The sequence below is a fragment of the Cucurbita moschata genome, unplaced genomic scaffold (genome assembly GCF_002738365.1).
Source record: "Cucurbita moschata cultivar Rifu unplaced genomic scaffold, Cmos_1.0 Cmo_Scf00001, whole genome shotgun sequence".
NCBI classification, from domain to species: Eukaryota; Viridiplantae; Streptophyta; class Magnoliopsida; order Cucurbitales; family Cucurbitaceae; genus Cucurbita; species Cucurbita moschata.
Window position 1 is genome coordinate 7596955 of NW_019268517.1, and position 18010 is coordinate 7614964.

An 18010-nucleotide genomic window follows, 5' to 3' on the forward strand; every position below is an offset into this window, starting at 1 on the left:
TCCGAGCTTCAAAAATAAAATTGACTCAATTTACTAATTACAATAATTAAAGAAAAGCAAAGTAAATAATTAATTTTATAATGTTTCTTTTTTCTAAAATGGTTTTGTCGATTTAGAAAAATAATAATAATTCTCTAAATAAAATATGGCGGGTTTATTTTATATGTTTGTCCGGTCGGCAAGACGGACAGAACCGGTCAAAAAAGGGATTTGCAATTCAGACCAGGCCTTTGTCCTTTTTCTTGCTAACGTCACGAACTGTCACCAATCTTGTGTGATTAGCCACATGGAAACGTGCCACGTGGAAAAGCCTACGCGTGGTGTTCACCTAACAGTCACCCACGCTCCCTCACCTGTGCTGCATTATTTACCAACCACTGCCACAAGCTACTCAAATTTTGCCACTGCTTTATTATTATTGCACGCTTTCTTCATGCTTTATTATTATTATTATTTAATTAAAATAATATTTTTGTACTTAATTTTCATTTTTTTTAATGTTTTTTTAATAATAATTTTCAAATTTTATATAATCAAAGTTAATAGAGACTTTTGAGAAAAAAATTGTGTAGAAATTAATTTTAATATATCCACCGTCAATGGCACCAACTAAATATAAATATTATTTATTCATATGAAATTTAATGGACATTTTGTAACGGCTCAGATCCACCGTGAGTAGATATGGTTCTCTTTGGACTTTCCTTTTTGGGCTTCCTCTCAAAGCTTTAAAACACATCTGCTAGGGGAAGGTTTCTGCACTCTTAAAAATGGTGGTTTGTTCTCGTCCCCAGTCAATGTGGGATATCACACATTTTATTAGAGACATTCTAAACAAAACCTTCAACCAAACGACTCAAGTGTGGATAATGTGGATAATGATTTCCTCTTACAAGCATGTTTTTTAACGACCTAAAAATGAAATCGTAATCAAATCATAACGTTAATTTGTAACGACCTCGGAATAATGGAATAATAGAAAGTACATTGAATATTACAACTATGAAAGAGTTCTCATGACTCAATCCAATACACTTTGGAAGAAGCTTAAAAAACAAGCAATGATGCTATGAATGAGGTATCTATTCAACAGACAACTCAAATTTGGACACCAAAATGCCATCACTATCTGCATACAGCCACTCTCCTTCATGAATCAAAGTCCCACCAATATGAACAGGCACATGCTTCTCTCCCAACCCTTTCTTGTTCGACTTCAATGGATTAGTCCCCAATGCTCTCACGCCAACATCACAGTTGTTGATCTCATCAACATCTCTTATGCAGCCATTTACAACAACACCAGCCCACCCCATGCTTTGAGCCACCTGCCCAAGATTGCCTCCCAACAATGCACATCTCCTGCTTCCATTCCCATCAATCACCAGAACCCTCCCCTCACCTTGGCTTTCAAGAAGTTGTCTTACCAGAACATTGTCTTCGAACACCTTCACTGTCACTATCGGTCCTGAGAACGCTCGTCGTTGCCCGTAAACCTTGAATTTTTGTTGTAGTACTCGGAGATCTCCGCTTGTGACATGTGCTGCATTTGCATCACATATATCTGCTGTTGCTGGAGCTGCCATGCTTTCCACTGCAAGCAAGGATATGTCAACAGTTGGCATTAGTTTTGAAGTAACTTCGAGAGAAATATTAGAAAATGAAGATGTGAGATCCCACGTCGGTTGGAGAAGGGAATGAAACATTCTTTGTAGGGGTGTGGGAACCTCTCTCTAGCTGCATTTTTTAAATCTTGAGGGAAAGCCCAAAGAGGACAATATCTACTAGCGGTGGGCTTGAGCTGTTACAAATGGTATCAAAACCAGACATTGGGTGGTGTGTCAGCGAGAATGCTGAATCCCAAAGGGGGGTGCACACCGGATGGTGTGCGAGGGAGGACGTTCGGCCCCGAGGAGGATGGATTGTAAGATCCCACATTGGTTGGAGAAGGGAACGAAAACGAGTGCCAGCAAGGACGCTGCACCTCGAAGGGAGGTGGATTGTAAGATCCCACATCGGTCGGAGAGAGGAAACATTTTTATAAGTGTGTGGAAACTTCTCTCTAGTAGACTCGTTTTAAAAACCTTGAAAAGAATCACGAAAGGAAATGCCTAAAGAGGACAATATCGACTAGCAGTAGGCTTGGACTCTTATGGAAGATATCCCATCGAAGACGGAGAAAAAATAGGTTAGTTAATAATAGCCTGATGAAAGTAGATCAATACATGTACATATAGACTAATGTTTGAAGTGTAGAGAGAACGATTAAGAAAAAAGTTCAAAGATAAAAGAGTAAATTAGTGTTCTCTGTAAATAACTTAAAAGCTAAAGGCGTGACTCAAACATATGCTCTCGATTACGAGGTAGTCCTTACTTACCAATCGAGATTGGTCTCTATTCCAAAATAAAACCTTAGCGTTTAAAAAGTCATGGCCGAGATGAAAGAACCATAGAAGTTCATGAATCAAACTATAAGATCTAAACCATTTAACAAACTATAGATGATCTAAACCATTTAACAAACTATAGTTGGTCTAAACATCTCAAAAGTTGTTATCTAACAGTGGTTTGATATAGTATCAGAACAGAGATAAACGAACTTCATATTGTTTCATACACTGCTTAGTTGTGATCAAACACCTGATGGGCAGACAAGAAAGAGCTTCAGCATTACTTCATACGGATAGTACAAATGAAACCATGATTTAAGCTATATTTTTCAAGCCACAGCATCTTGAAACTCTAGTTTACACTGACAAATTTTCTCCTATCCAATGGAAAACGACTAAATATTTCCTCTAATGAAGAACAAGTTTGCAATAAAGGCGTATAGATGATTAGAACAAAGCATCTCCCAGTACAAACAGCAACAATCGCAGAAGTAAATCCTCATAGTACACATGATAAAGTTAGATCAACTAAACTTGGAAGAAAAGCTTGATTTGCAAGTTCAGAACATCATGGACTTGGTTGAAATTCAGCAATATCCCATTTAGAAGAAAGATGAAGAGATATAATGATGGAGGAAACTCACCCAATTGAAAACCTTGTTCTTCTGTGGAAAGCTAAGGCCCGAAACCGTCCAATTGAACAATCAAACATGGAGGGCGAGTCAATTTAACGCACCCCATGGCGTAGAATTTTAGAAATGGTAGGAATTGGAAAGCTTATCCAGATGATCGAATAAGCGATAGTGTTGGTTCCTGTGCCCTGACAGCAATGATCATCAATGGCGCCTTTGGGCTTGTAAAAGTCACGGCTTTGTGATTGTTTTTGGACTGATGAGGCCGTTTCCATTTGAAGAAGGCTTCGATTTTATGGGCTGGGGAAGACAGCTGATTTCATAGTGTAATCAGTCCATTTGGTTTCAGCCCTAATTTGAAAAATTAATATAAATAATTTAAAAGTTTAAATGTTAGTTTATATTTTACCATTTTACAAGTTGAGTCGCCTGGAGTTCTCCGCTCTCTCTCTCTCTCTCTCCATGGCAAGGCATTCCAGAACCTCACCTCCTTCTCGAAGGCTCTCGAAGCAATCCATTTTCTGTACCTTGTAGAGACGAAGCGAGTTGGTCTTCGGGTCTATTGTATTTCAAAGGTTTGGTTTCTCTAATTTCTGTCTGCTTATTCGAATTGATAGATTCCCGTTATTTCATTATTGAAAAATTATGGCGTTGTTTGTGTTGGTGGTTGTGGAGATTGTAAGTTCTTGTGTTGAAGCGCTCCTCTCCTCATTTACTTCATATTGTCCTGCATCGGATGGATTAATCTAGTTTTTGTGTTTGTACTTCAAAATCAATGGAAGTTGGTTTCTATATGAATTTGGAGTCATTGGTTGATTGTTTAAGAATTTCCGCGTGACCTTAGGGATCTAACCTTTGAAGATGCTTTTGGTTTTACATCAGAATAGATTTCAGATTATCTTTTGGGATTTTCTTATGGATGTTTATGAAGGGGAAATCAACTGGGGCGGGAGTTCTCCCTGTAAAATTTGGCTGGGAATCTAATTGATCTAAGTAGGGAATTTCTTGGTATGGGGAATGCTTTAGGGCAAAGGGAGGGGACGAGGAAGTCATAGCTATCATTTAATTTCTTATCCTCCTCGAAGACTATGTCTCAATCACGACTCATCTATGAAAATGCAGTAGTGCATTTGAGGGTTTTATGCTCAGTTAAATTGAAACCAAACTAAACTCATGAATGGACTTAACTTTGGTTTGGTTATATGCCTATTGCTTAGGATCACCATGGATTGACCTAGTGGTCAATAAGAGATCTTGTAAATTATAAAGAACTTAGAGGAAGTAGATGTAAATAGCAAGGGAATAGGTGCAAATAGTAAAAGACATAGAGAATAGGTTCAAGACATGGCGGCCAACGACCTAAGGGTTTAATATCCTACGAGTCACCTTGGTAACAAAATCTAAATGTAGTAGCATTAGACAGGCATTCCGTGAGAATGGTTTAGGTGCATGCGAGTTACAAAAAAAAACTCAATGTTCAATTTTAATGGGACTTCAGTTGCTTTCAGTTCAACATAACTGAATCATACCAATAAGCACATTGCATTCTGGAAAATTTTATGGACTTCTGTTCTTTAAAGGGCATAAAAAAGAGCCCACCAAATCCATAGAAATTTGAAAGGTGTAGTTCACTGAGCAATACATATGGTTTAGAGATATAAATGTTTTTATGCTTTATCATTTTATTCCTATCGTCACGTTCTTAATACATGCAGTCTTATGGGTTGCAACATGTAATCAGAAAATTCAATTATTCTCATTTTATTGGTGCTTTCATCTCAGAAATTCTTGTTTACAGTGTCAGGTTATCATCCACCTTCGTAGATGGAGATGCTTACTACAACTTCTGGTGCCATGCTTTCTCTTCTACCCCCAGGTACAAGCAACTTTCCAAATTGTTTTACTTATTTGATGTAAGTGGAAATGAATGGATTTTAATTACCATAAAAAAGGATGAGTACAAGAGAGAAAAAAAAAATGGATAAGGGATATCCCCTACATCAGAAAGGAACTTGTAAGAATCAACCCATATCTAATTTGATTCCAGGAGCTAGATAATTTAGAATTCCTATTATAGTACTCCAACATGAGGTGTGCTGTAGTGTGTACAATTCAAGAAATTGACCGAAGTTCTAACGATACATTGAAGGATTCTGTTGTTCTTTTCAATCTAAAGTTGCATATAATGGTTTTGGAAGGATTTCCTAGAAGAAATCTACCTTTTTCAGCCACCAGCCCTCAAAAACTTCTGAAATCAGATATCTCACATCCTTCAGGAAGCTCCAAGAATCCTAAATTTGACATGATTAGATGTTATATGCTCTCATACTAATATCTACCTTGGGTTATTAAGTTTGGAAACTTAATTTTGCTGGTATAGATCCACTCAAGCAATCTGATTGTTGAGATAACATTTCTCAGGCTAAGAAATGAAACTAATTAGCTTATGTTTTGAATTTGAAGATCATTATGTTTACATTGGTTTTCTTATTCAGTTAAAAAGTGGATTCTCGTTTAAATTATTGTTCTATTACGATTTGGGGAGAAAAGAAAAAAAAAATTATTCTATTACCATTAATGTGACAACTTTTTGATATTTAGTTGTAATATTGTTATTGTAAAACAGTGGGTCAGCATTGGGGAAGAATGAAGGCCATAAACTTCCATCTTAGTGGGGATAGTTTCCAAGTTCGAACTTCTAATGGGAGGAGACAACCAGTGATTGCTAAAGCAGGACCACTTTATGTCAAACCGATTCTATCTACTGGGAAAAGGGGAGGTGTTCTATATTCAAGTAGAAAGAACAACGCTTTCATATGTTTTGCTGCTTTGGTAAGTTGTTTCTTGGTCTATATGTGTACTTTTGTTAGATGAACACGACCCTTCACAATGGTATGATATCGTCCACTTTGAGCAGAAGCTCTCATGGCTTTGTTGTGGGCTTCCCCAAAAGAAAAGCAACGTACCAATGGAAATAATATTCTTTGATTATAAACCCATGATCATTCTCCCTAAATTAGCCGATAAGGACTTTCATCCAACACCTCCCCTCAAACAAAGTACGTCTTCCCTTAATCGAGGCTCGACTTCTTTTTTCTTTTGGAGTCTTAGTCATTTTTTACTATGCCTTGGACTTTTTCTTTTGGAGTTCTTTGTTCGACATTTGAGGATTCTATTGGCATGACTAAGTTTAAAGGCATGGCTCTGATACCATGTTAAATGAACACGACTCTCTACAATGATATGATATTGTCTACTTTGAGCATAAGCTCTCATGGCTTTGCATTGGGCTTCCCCAAAAGGCCTCATACCAATGGAGACCAATGGAGATAGTATTCTTTGATTATAAACCCATCATCATTCCCTAAATTAGCTGATGTGGGACTTCCCGTGTTTATTTTCTTTTGGTATTTAATTGGTAATAACTTTTTTTTTATTAGAAACATTATGTTAGTAGCACGGAATGTGTGTAGATGCCAAGGGAGATTATCAGAAGTTCTCCCAACTTGTTGAAATGAGTTGGGGCATTTCTCTGGGAAGGAATCATCAAAATTTTAGTGGGGGTGAGAGATATACGGAAGAGTTGTGATAGGTTATTAATGGTGCTGTTTGTCTGCAGAATGCTAGATGTGCGGCGGAGCAGACCCAAACTGTTACAAGAGAGGCTCCTACAATCACTGTTCTTCCTGGTAATGCAGATTTTATGAATAATAGTTACTGCTAACATCAATCTTCCTAGCACTAAGTTGCATATGCACATATTTTTCCATTCAACTTGGACGCCTATCTTTTACACCTTGAAAATAACTTGCATCACTAGGTTCTTAACATTTTGTTGTCTCCCTCGCATACATGATGTTGTCGTAGGCTATCATAATTATGGCTGTTGCTTACCTTTATTTTTAAACCATACATTGAATTACCTAAAACTAAAATTGCAGGCAAGGAGAAGTCACCGCAACTGGATGATGGTGATTCTGGGTTTCCACCTCGTGATGATGGTGATGGCGGCGGCGGTGGCGGTGGAGGGGGTGGCAACTGGTCTGGTGGATTCTTCTTCTTTGGCTTCCTTGCTTTCCTAGGCTTCTTAAAAGATAAAGAAAGCGAAGAACCTTATCAGAATGACCGGAGAAGATAAACATACTTCGATCAAATATAAAATTTTTTATTCTAGATTCATACTTAAATACAATCTGAAGGTTAATGTTTGCTTCTAGTCATGTAGTCTCCATAAAATTAGTGTCATTCCCTATTGACTGGAGTAATAGCCTAACCCATGCTGTTCTGAAATCCCAAGTATAAGGAACTATTGAACTATTGAGATTGATTCTTGTTCCAATGTGTTTGTCTCGGTTGTTGGTGAAGAAACCAACTCGAACTAAACTCAAATCATGTAAACGGAGAAGCAAACCAGTTATTAATAGAAAGAAAATTGAAAGTTCATGAATATTTTAAAACGTGGTATTAATGATTTCATCTATATATTAACGGTAATGTGTCGTGCTTAAAATACAAGAGTTCAGTGAGGAAACAAACTAGAAACAACTCTGAGGGTGAAAATTCAAGATTTGCTCCTATAAGGAATGGCCTACATACATCATTTACAATTGTGCAAACTGTGATCGACTTACGTGAGATATCCAAGAGTCGTGTTCTTTAAGAGAGATGGATGTGGCATAACAAGGTTTCTCCACTCATCCTTGTCAATCCTTTCCCTCAAGTTTTGTATTAGCTTCCTCAACTGTCTGATAAAAAAAAATTAATAACTCAATTTCTCCACTCTTCCTTATCAATCCTTTCCCTCAAGGTTTGTATCAGCTTTCTCAACTATCTGAAAAAAATATTAATAACTTAATGAACATCAGAGAACTGAATGGAAACATTCAATAATGATAACAAGTATGTAATAGCTACTACCATTTGCTTCACCTATGCATCTCAAAAATAATCTACCGTCGTAAATTATAGGAAAGAAACTGAAATCTTTCTTAACACCTTGCTGCTTAAGATCGTACAATTGAAAAGAAACTGAAAACATGGCATTATATGAACATAATTAGAGACACAAGAGTTCCAATCATAGTATAAATGCAACTTCACCATATGTTTTATACGTTTATCTCTTTCCCTTTACATAAGGTACATTCAATTTTACAAGGATCAATATATATATATTTCTCTTTCCCTTTACATAAGGTACATTCAATTTTACAAGGATCAATATATATATATTGCTATGAAGAAAAAGAAAAGTTTTGCCAAAGCCACAAATCAAAGCATCCCTATCCAATGGCAGAAAGAGATGCACATACCTTGTTGATCAGACCATCATCAATCACGGCGCTGCTTGTCTTCTTGAAAAGCTCATATAGTGCTTCTATTTCACTTACACTGACAGCATATCATGGAAAACTAGCATCATTTAACAAAGTTCAGAGGTACACAATCCACAAAGAAGAAAAGAGAATTAAAAGCACACAGTCTCCCTGGCTAGAAGTTCAGGATCGTCAAGACCCTTGATTGCTTATACAAGTCAAGATCACAACATCTTAGTAGGGAAGTAAAAAAAATCCTTCAATGAACTGCAACATGATATCGCTTGAAATATGAAGGTGACGAATAGTGAGAGAGAGAGAGAGAGAGAGAGAGAGAGAGAGAGGCTGAGAGACTGCAAGACGTTCATATAATAAGACGTATATAACAACCGACGTCGTTAATGGATTCTCATATTTAAGGAAACGCACACTTGATGCATTTCGAGTGAAATATGATACCCAACCCAATGTAATCAGAAATAAAACAAATCTTCTAACATATAAGATTGGAAACAAAACATACTCATTCGAATACCCTTCCCCTTCGATGATCCATCATCCTCTACTAATACAAACACTTAAAAATCAATCAACTTCCTCCATCTTGCTACCCTCTGCGTCTGCATCAGCGTCCTCAAGAGGCGGCATCTCCGCATCACCTTCTGCACCGTCCTCCTCATCAATGCTCAGTCCCAGCTTCAACATCCTGTGGATCCTGTTCCCGAAGGTGTTGGGTTCATCCAGGCTGAACCCTGATGTCAGAAGTGCAGTCTCGAAAAGGAGCAGCACAAGGTCCTTCACCGATTTGTCGTTCTTGTCTGCATCCGCCCTCTTCCTTAGCTCTTCCATGATTGGGTTCTCCGGGTTGATTTCCATGGTCTTCTTGCTCGACATGTACCCAGCCATGCTGTTGTCCTTCAATGCCTGAGCCTTCATGATTCTTTCCATGTTGGCTGTCCATCCGTATTCACCGGTCACCAAACAGCAAGGAGAATCAACAACACGGTCGGAAACCACAACCTTCTCCACCTTGTCCCCCAAAACATCCTTGATCACCTTGCAAAGACCCTCGAACTTCTCCTTCAAAGCTTCCTTTTTCTTCTTTTCATCTTCACTCTCATCCAGTTTCAGACCTTCCTTTGTTGCTGATACAAGTTTCTTGCCTTCGTATTCCTTTAGTTGACCAACTGCATACTCATCAATTGCATCAACCATGAACAGAACTTCGTACCCTTTCTTCTTGAGCTTCTCAAGGAAAGGAGAGTTCTCTACAGCTTTCTTGCTTTCACCAGTGATGTAAAAGATGTCGCTCTGTCCTTCCTTCATTCTCGTCACGTAGTCCTTGAGGCTGGTCAACTCATCACCACTTTTGGTGGAGTGGAAACGGAGAAGTTCAGCGATCTTAGGTCTGTTCTGAGAGTCCTCGTGGATTCCAAGCTTCAAGTTCTTGGAGAAGGCCTCGTAGAACTTGTTGTAGTCTTCCTTGTTCTCAGCAATCTCAAAGAAGAGCTCGAGGCACTTCTTCACCAAGTTCTTGCGGATGACCTTCAAGATCTTGTTCTGCTGCAACATTTCTCTGGAAATGTTGAGGGGAAGATCTTCAGAATCAACAATGCCCTTAACGAACCCAAGATATTCAGGAATCAACTCCTCACAGTTGTCCATGATAAACACACGTCTAACGTACAACTTGATGTTGTTTGGCTTCTTCTTTGTGTCAAAGAGATCAAAAGGAGCCCTCTTGGGAACGAAGAGGACAGCCTTGAATTCCAATTGACCTTCGACAGAGAAGTGCTTCACAGCAAGGTGCTCTTCCCAGTCGTTGGTAAGGCTCTTGTAGAAAGCAGCATACTCTTCCTTGGTAATCTCTTCTGGCTTCCTCATCCAGATAGGCTTCTGTTTGTTCACCAAGGACCACTCGTTTGAAACTTCCTTGATCTTCTTCTTCTTCTTCTCTTCCTTCTCCTTCTCTTCGTCAACTTCCTCAACCTTGCCTTCCTCATCCTTCTTTTCCTCATCATCCTCATCATCAGAGATCTCCTTCTCAATGGTCTTCTCAACCCAGAGAGAAATTGGGTAGCTGATAAACTCGGAGTGCTTCTTGATCAAGTCCTTGAGACGGCGTTCCTCAAGATATTCAAGTTGATCTTCCTTGAGATACAGGGTAATTTTCGTACCTCGCCCAAGATTCTCACCAGAGGTGTCCCTGGTGACTGTGAATGAACCCCCAGCCTGGGACTCCCATACGTACTGCTCATCATCATTGTGCTTGGTGGTAACAATAACCTTCTCAGCTACAAGGTAGGCCGAGTAGAAACCAACTCCGAACTGTCCAATCATGCTCACATCAGCACCAGCTGCAAGGGCTTCCATGAATTCCTTGGTCCCAGATCTTGCAATGGTTCCAAGATTGTTCACCAAATCTGATAAAATCAACATGTTTGAGAATTGAGTTGTACGTATGATGTTAGACTAATGGACAATCATAAACAAAGTAGCAGCAATCACTCACCAGCCTTGGTCATTCCAATACCACTGTCAATAATCGTCAAGGAATTGTTTGCCTTGTCAGGAATGATGTGGATGAATAGTTCAGGCTGGGCATCAAGCTTGCTCTTGTCGGTCAAGCTCTCAAACCTGATTTTATCTAGAGCCTGAAACAATGTTCCACATTATAAGTTCAAAACATCAAATTCATGGAAACTCATATCTTCATCATCCCAGAAAGTACACATTCATAATCAGAACTCCACAAAAGTTAAATCCATACAACCACCTAGAAAGATCTAAACTGTGAATTCACTAGACAATGAGAAAGATCCTTGCGATAGTAACATCATGATGCAGATTAAATCTAGAAAATCAAGAAACAACCAATTCAAGAACGAACAACAAGATGAAATCACATTTCTCATAATTCCCTCACTAATCTACAAAACTAAAGCCAGAAACGACCAATCCAAATCGAAACCTAGCAAGTTCGCGTCAGGAAAATTAAAAGAAAAAGAGAGTTCAATCAAACTTCAAAATCGATGCAAAACGCACAAACGCAAGAAGACAATCATAATGAAAACGCAAAGAAAAAGAAATGACAAAGAAAGAGCGAGACTTACATCTGAGGCGTTGCTAATAAGTTCCCGAAGGAAGATCTCCTTGTTGCTGTAAAACGTGTTGATAATCAGACTGAGGAGCTGATTAATCTCAGCCTGGAAGGCGAACGTTTCGGTATCCGCCATTGTTAAAAACGAAGATCAGAATCGATCCAAGAACAACGGGGAAAAAATGTAAGAAATGGAGGCTTGAACAAGCAATTAACGTCTTGCTGATTGTGGAGGAGCGGCAAGCTTATATAGAAGGGGATTTCCGCTCTACTAGGGTTTCTGGAACCTTCTATCAGTTTGAAATTATGGCAATTATCACATTTCTTTTTTTCTTTTTCTTTTTTCTAGTTTAAAGTATTATTCCTTACCGCTTACGTGGCTCTTACGAAAAATCGAGAAAATGGGAGTTGGGAGAATCCAATCCAGGATTGGAGCAAGATAATCCGAATCCCAGCCACGGAAAGTCCGCAACCAAACAACCCCCTTGAGAAAAAATTAATAAATATTACCACATAAATTAAATTTTTTACCCATTTGCTATAAACGTATCTTCAAACTTTCAACTTATTACAATTATATTGAATTATTTGTATATTTTGAAATGATTTTAAAATGAATAAAATTATTTTTTGACATGCATAAAATCACTTTAAATATTTTAATAAATAAGGAAAATTAATTTTTATATTTAAAATTATAAGAAATAAATTCTAATATTTTTATGGTTCTCGATATCTAATTTTTGAGAAATGGTCACACCATTTTTTGGTTATTTTTTAAAATTTAGCTTAAAATTAATTAATAGAGCGTTATGAGCTGAGTGTAGAGAAAAGTCCATAATAACTTATTATGATTGGATGCTATGAGATCTATACGTAACATGTTTAATGCTCGATGACTACTACATTTCTTGTTCAAGTACTCGCTGAGTGCTAGTTGAGGTGAGGAGCGTTAGGAGCTAAGTGTCACGGTCTGATTGTGACACTGAGCCGTCACAGGAAAAATTTATCCTAAAGTATCGGCCTTTGTAATTTATTGGTCTTTTTTTTTTTTTTTGTAAGGTTTATATTTGTATCATAAACCATTTGGATCAAATCATTTGTAACGATTATAGGGTGGGCCATATCAACAATGTTATAAGGCACCTAATCTTATCCATATACTATAGACCCTTTAGGTTATTTATTGCACCCAACCTTATCCGTATACTATAGACCCAAGTTATTGCATCCAACCTTATTCATATACTATAGACCCTTTAGATTATTAGTTGAACACGATCTCTTGTATATCAATCACATACTATTCAAGATTACATTAATAACCTTGATTACAACAATAAAATTACAAATAAAATATTAAAAATTATGGTGAGAAACTAAATAATTAATTACTAGGCTTTAGGGCATAAATCCCCTCACTTTTTTTTTATCACATTTTAATATTTGAAGCAGTAAGGTTTTAGGTCACGTAGACTGGTCTTAAAACTTCGAAAATCGAGTTGAGACAAATTAGTATTAAAGCAGTCGGGTTGTCGTACACCTCTGAAACCCAACTCGATGACACACCCCATCACGAACAGGAATTTGATGCATGATTTAAGTTACACATCTCATACATTCAATTAGGATAACATCCCATGGTCAACGTTAACCCTACAATTAACAAGTTTGTGATTAATAAAAGGAATAATTAGATGGATGAGCTTAATTTATGATGAAAGATTAAAGGCAACCATTCATTTTTCTTTTACCTCCCTATATATAAACAAAAGTAATGGGAATGAAAAAGTACAATTGGACTTCAAAACAAAAGCAATGGAGTTTTCTTATATTATTTCTCCATTGCTTTTGTTCTTCTTTTTGCTTCATGCATCATCTGTTCATACCAAAAAGGCAAGCATTCACCTCTCTCTCCTTTATTTTCAAATGGGTTTCCTTTTTCTTTTCATTTTAATTTATAGTTCTTCTTTCTTCACGTAGTCTTATATTGTTTACTTGGGATCGGGATCGAGCACGTTTGGATCAAACCCGAGTATATACGATGTTCAACTTGCGACCGAATCTAAATATGATATATTAGGAACTGTCAAGGGAAGGTAAAAAATGTGCTCTTCAAAAGGTTCTATGATTTGATTAAGAAACTTATGATTAATGATTGTTTTTTATGTTTCTTATGATGTATAGCAAAATGGCAGCGAAAGAATCGATTCTCTATACGTATAATAGATGTATTAATGGCTTTGCTGCTGTTCTTGATGACAATGAAGTCACAGCTCTTGCAAGTAAGAGTTGTTGGTTTCTGTACGATGATGTTTTAAATGTTTTTTTTTTTAATTTTTTTTTTTTTTGTGTTTGCGAAATGTGACAGAGAATCCAAGTGTGGTGTCGGTTTTTGAAAATAGGGAAAGAAAATTGCATACAACACGATCATGGGGTTTTTTGGGGGTTGATAGTGGTCGAGGAATTCCTCAGAACTCCATTTGGAAGGCTTCCAAGTTTGGGGAAGATGTAATTATCGGGAACCTCGACACGGGTTTGCTCTCTTGTTCCTTCTTCGTTCTTTTTTTTTTATTTTTTTTTAATGTGGTTACGACGGTTCTATACATGTAATAGCTCTAGCTGATATTGTCCGATTTGTTATGTTATGTATCGTCGTTAGCCTCACGACTTTAAAATGCCTCTCTTGAGGAGATTTTGAGGGGAATGGTTCTACATTTGTAAAAGCCTAAGCCCATTTAAGTTCTTACAAATAGTATTTGAGTGGGTCATCAGATAGTGAGGCACTAGTAGGAGTAGGACTAGACCCTTCTTATAGTAGACACAGTTTTAAAATTGGGTATGGACTATTACAAATGGTATCACAGCCAGTCACCAATCATGTGAGGCACGAGTGGGAGTAGGGCTAGACCCTCCTGACAATATTAGCGGTGGGCTTGAACGGTTACAAATGGTATTAGAGCCGGTCACTAATCATGTTGACCCTCTGGGAGTCAAGCTACAAATGGTGTTAGAGCCTGTCACTAATCATGCTAGACCCTCTAAGAGTAGAGCTAGGCCCTCACTATAGAACATATTTTAAAATCGTGAGGTTGACGTAACAGGCTATCGAACAGTGCAAGGCACGGGTGGATTATGAAGTCTTACATCCCTTGGATAAGGGAACGAAACATTCCTTCTAAGAGTGTGGAAACCTTTCCTTCACATTTTAAAACATTAAGAGAGCCTGAAGTCTAAGAAATACAATATTTATTAGCGGTGAACTATTATTATAATATATGTGATGAGTTTGCGTGGGGTTCTATGAAGGCGTTTGGCCAGAGTCCGAGAGCTTCCACGATGCAGGCTATGGCCCTGTTCCTTCAAGGTGGATGGGAGCTTGTGAAGGCGGCTCCAAATTTCGATGCAACAGGTTCTTCCCCCACTTTAGCCTTAAAATCAAATTTACAAACACCCCATTTAACTAACCTTTACGTCTAGGAAGCTGATCGGAGCAAGATATTTCTACCGAGGATACGAAATGATCAACGGTCCTCTCAACATTAGCTCACTAAACGCACGAGACCATGAAGGCCATGGTACACACACATTGTCCACTGCCGGTGGCAACTTTGTCCAAGGAGCCAACGTGTTTGGCAATGGCAATGGGACAGCAAAAGGAGGCGCCCCCAAAGCTCGTGTTGCTGCCTACAAGGTATGCTGGCCTCAAGGCAAGTGTTCTGATGCCGATCTCTTAGCCGGTATCGAAGCCGCTATCAGCGACGGTGTCGACGTTCTCTCGATCTCTCTCGGTGCAACAGCTCAGGACTTTGCTAATGACCCAATTTCAGTAGGGGCATTCCATGCCATTCAACAAGGAATCATTGTAGTTTGCTCTGCCGGAAACGATGGCCCGCTCCCTGGGACTGTCACCAATGTATCTCCATGGATGTTCACTGTTGGAGCTAGTTCCATCGACCGAGGCTTCTTCAGTTACGTGTACCTCGGAAACAAGAAACAGATCAAGGGTTCGAGTCTTTCATCGGGAGGATTGCCTCGTGGTAAATTGTACCCTTTGATGAATTCTGTTAATGCAAAAGCTTCCAATGCCTCAGATGGACTTGCGTAAGTCGTAACATAACTAAATTATCTAAATATTTGCCTTTAATAAAAGATCAAACACTAAATATTCACTTTGTTCCTACAGCCAACTTTGCGAGGAGGGATCACTTGATCCCATGAAGGCAAGAGGGAAGATTATAGTATGTCTTCGAGGAGACAACGGAAGAATGGACAAGAGTTTCGAGGTTCTTCGTGTCGGTGGTGTCGGTATGATTCTGGTTAACGACAAGATCAGCGGTTCGGGCATTGAAACTGATCCACACATGCTTCCTACTTCACATGTAAGCTATATTGATGGCCTCTCCATCGCTCAATATTTGAAATCCACCAAGTAAGGACTCTCATCTATGTGCTTGTCTATGAGAAAATGAGAAGGGAATGGGCTGAATATGTAGTTTTTGTGTTGTAAATTAAACCAGAAGGCCTGTGGCTACCATAACTCCGGTAAGGACAGAGATAGGGATTAAACCATCACCTGTCATGGCTACATTCTCGTCAAGAGGCCCTAATCACATAACAGAGGCCATCATCAAGGTTGGTTTTTTAGTATCATGAAGTTTTGAGTATTTGAAAACTTCTCTCAAATGTTCGTGTATATGTTGGTGTAGCCTGATATAACAGCACCGGGTGTGAATATAATCGCATCTTTCACGAGAGCGGCAGCAGCAACAGACTTGCCATTTGACAAACGTCGAGTGCCTTTCAACGTTCAATCCGGCACATCCATGTCATGCCCGCACATCTCAGGCGTTGCAGGCCTTCTTAAGAAACTTCATCCTACATGGAGTCCTGCCGCTATCAAATCTGCCATTATGACTACAGGTTTATTAAATTCGAGAAAAACAAACCTTAATTTATATTTTATTTGGTCTTGTAAGACTTTGATTTTGTTATGCAGCCAAAACGAGAGACAACACCAAGAACACAATGTTGGACTTCAACAAAGTGAAGGCTACCCCATTTGATTATGGTGCAGGACTTGTCCATCCAAACAATGCCATGGACCCCGGCCTTGTTTATGACACGACGATTGATGACTACTTGAACTTCTTATGTACACAGGGCTATAACTCACTCACGCTCAAGAAATTCTCTAATAAGCCATTTGTTTGCTCTAAGAACTTCGCAATCACAGACCTCAACTATCCATCCATCTCGGTCCCCAAGTTGCAAATTGGGGCACCGGTGACGGTAAATAGAAGAGTGAAGAATGTGGGAAGCGCAGGCACGTATGTGGCGCGGGTGAGGATGCCCAAGGGCATTACAGTTATGGTTGAGCCAAGTACGTTGCAATTTCACGGCGTTGGAGAAGAGAAGCCTTTCAAACTTGTATTTCATTACGCACAACAAGTGCGGCGTCCTGGCTATGTTTTTGGGGCATTGGTATGGTCAGATGGGAAGCATTTTGTTAGAAGTCCTATTGCAGTGAATTTGGTATGATTAAATTTATAATATTGTAATCCAAATTCATTCTATTATCATATATATAAACTTTCCAAATTCATTCTATTTATCATATATATAAACTTTCCATGTAATGATTCCACTTTTTCGAGAATTTTTTTGAGCCACAAATAATGAACACTAACGCTATCAAGACTCTTTTCTTTCCCGCATTTCTTGTTGTTCAACTCGATTTCAAATTTCGAGGTTAAGGGCAAATTTACGTAAGGCAGAGTTTGGTTTTTTGGGATAAGTCACCCTTACTGCCACTCGACAGAACCGTACATGAAATTTTCACCTCATACGACATACGACTCCTCGTTCAATTCTTTTGAAGTCATTGGATCATTTTCCTTGTTCGAGAATCTCCTCCCTTCTTTCATTCTGTCCCGAAGAGTGACCGAGACCAATTCAGTCACGTTTTCATTCGTTTGGAATTTGGGCTCTTATAGTCATTTTTATTTACTTATTTTTCCCTTTATTTATTTTTTCTTTTTTTATTCTCTTTGATCATTCCTTAAGTCTCCGTAGAATCCGACCCATTTTTCCATGACCATCTATCTTATTAGGGATACTTTGATGTTCTAGCATTATTTGATTAGTTATTTATTAGTTTATGTGTTCATAATCATCCTATATATCACAAGTACTCGTGATGCGACCTCATCATGGTGAAAATTCATAATTTCATTATATAATATGGATGGTAAGTCTAGACAGATTCTCTATTAGTTGACGGTTCTCTGATTGGTTCCATAATGTCATCACCATTGAGGAGGTCTACCAACTACTATTTGTCCAAATGGTCTCTTGCCCCTCATTATTCGAACAAGTTCATGACTAAAAAATAGTTGGAGATCTCTATAGCTCCCGGAAATGGTAATCTTATGGCACTATTATAAAGTTCATACATCTCAAGACTTGATCGGTTAGAATAGTACAACACACACTCGTTCTAGGTGAAAAACAAAAGAGAGAAGACAGAAGGAGACCAAGAGTGTAACGTACAAAAAAAAAAAAAAAAAAAAT

At 38.3% G+C, this 18010-nt stretch overlaps 4 protein-coding genes across 5 annotated transcripts; 2 read left to right on the top strand and 2 right to left on the bottom strand.

The window, feature by feature from the left end:
* Positions 1 to 905: 905 nt before the first annotated feature.
* Positions 906 to 3237, bottom strand: LOC111453129 (putative 4-hydroxy-4-methyl-2-oxoglutarate aldolase 3). Its single transcript, XM_023094096.1, has 2 exons — positions 3035 to 3237; positions 906 to 1594 (listed from the first exon to the last, which is right to left on the bottom strand). Exon 2 carries the CDS (start codon positions 1584 to 1586, stop codon positions 1083 to 1085), a length of 504 nt encoding a protein of 167 aa, XP_022949864.1. The 5' UTR covers positions 1587 to 1594; positions 3035 to 3237; the 3' UTR covers positions 906 to 1082.
* Positions 3238 to 3431: 194 nt separating this feature from the next.
* LOC111453117 lies at positions 3432 to 7361 on the top strand. 2 transcript variants are annotated; one of them, XM_023094083.1, is made up of 5 exons: positions 3432 to 3597; positions 4805 to 4898; positions 5649 to 5854; positions 6642 to 6711; positions 6964 to 7361. In XM_023094083.1, the coding sequence occupies exons 2-5, from the start codon at positions 4847 to 4849 to the stop codon at positions 7158 to 7160; spliced, it is 525 nt and encodes a 174-aa protein (XP_022949851.1). In that variant the 5' UTR covers positions 3432 to 3597; positions 4805 to 4846; the 3' UTR covers positions 7161 to 7361. The 2 variants fall into 2 exon arrangements, with proteins under 2 accessions (XP_022949851.1, XP_022949842.1); XM_023094074.1 differs by having other exon boundaries at positions 4821 to 4898.
* Positions 7362 to 8687: 1326 nt separating this feature from the next.
* LOC111453091 (heat shock cognate protein 80) lies at positions 8688 to 11679 on the bottom strand. The gene is made up of 3 exons (XM_023094040.1): positions 11451 to 11679; positions 10850 to 10991; positions 8688 to 10760 (listed from the first exon to the last, which is right to left on the bottom strand). The coding sequence occupies exons 1-3, from the start codon at positions 11571 to 11573 to the stop codon at positions 8923 to 8925; spliced, it is 2103 nt and encodes a 700-aa protein (XP_022949808.1). The 5' UTR covers positions 11574 to 11679; the 3' UTR covers positions 8688 to 8922.
* Positions 11680 to 13233: 1554 nt separating this feature from the next.
* Positions 13234 to 17010, top strand: LOC111453063 (subtilisin-like protease SBT5.3). The gene is made up of 10 exons (XM_023094007.1): positions 13234 to 13333; positions 13421 to 13536; positions 13625 to 13722; positions 13809 to 13973; positions 14747 to 14849; positions 14918 to 15541; positions 15624 to 15869; positions 15958 to 16072; positions 16147 to 16360; positions 16437 to 17010. The coding sequence occupies exons 1-10, from the start codon at positions 13256 to 13258 to the stop codon at positions 16976 to 16978; spliced, it is 2301 nt and encodes a 766-aa protein (XP_022949775.1). The 5' UTR covers positions 13234 to 13255; the 3' UTR covers positions 16979 to 17010.
* Positions 17011 to 18010: the final 1000 nt, after the last annotated feature.

Bases quoted from the DNA above. Each gene is read 5' to 3' on its own strand.
- LOC111453129 (XM_023094096.1), bottom strand. From the start codon at position 1,586: ATGGCAGCTCCAGCAACAGCAGATATATGTGATGCAAATGCAGCACAT.
- LOC111453117 (XM_023094083.1), top strand. From the start codon at position 4,847: ATGGAGATGCTTACTACAACTTCTGGTGCCATGCTTTCTCTTCTACCC. The intron at 4,899-5,648 runs GTACAAGCAACT...ATTGTAAAACAG, and splicing joins GCTTTCTCTTCTACCCCCAG to TGGGTCAGCATTGGGGAAGA. The intron at 6,712-6,963 runs GTAATGCAGATT...CTAAAATTGCAG, and splicing joins TACAATCACTGTTCTTCCTG to GCAAGGAGAAGTCACCGCAA.
- LOC111453063 (XM_023094007.1), top strand. From the start codon at position 13,256: ATGGAGTTTTCTTATATTATTTCTCCATTGCTTTTGTTCTTCTTTTTG. The intron at 13,723-13,808 runs GTAAGAGTTGTT...GAAATGTGACAG, and splicing joins TGAAGTCACAGCTCTTGCAA to AGAATCCAAGTGTGGTGTCG. The intron at 15,870-15,957 runs GTAAGGACTCTC...AAATTAAACCAG, and splicing joins CAATATTTGAAATCCACCAA to AAGGCCTGTGGCTACCATAA.
- LOC111453091 (XM_023094040.1), bottom strand. From the start codon at position 11,573: ATGGCGGATACCGAAACGTTCGCCTTCCAGGCTGAGATTAATCAGCTC. The intron at 10,992-11,450 runs GTAAGTCTCGCT...ACATTGTTTCAG, and splicing joins TTATTAGCAACGCCTCAGAT to GCTCTAGATAAAATCAGGTT. The intron at 10,761-10,849 runs GTGAGTGATTGC...TGATTTTATCAG, and splicing joins TATTGGAATGACCAAGGCTG to ATTTGGTGAACAATCTTGGA.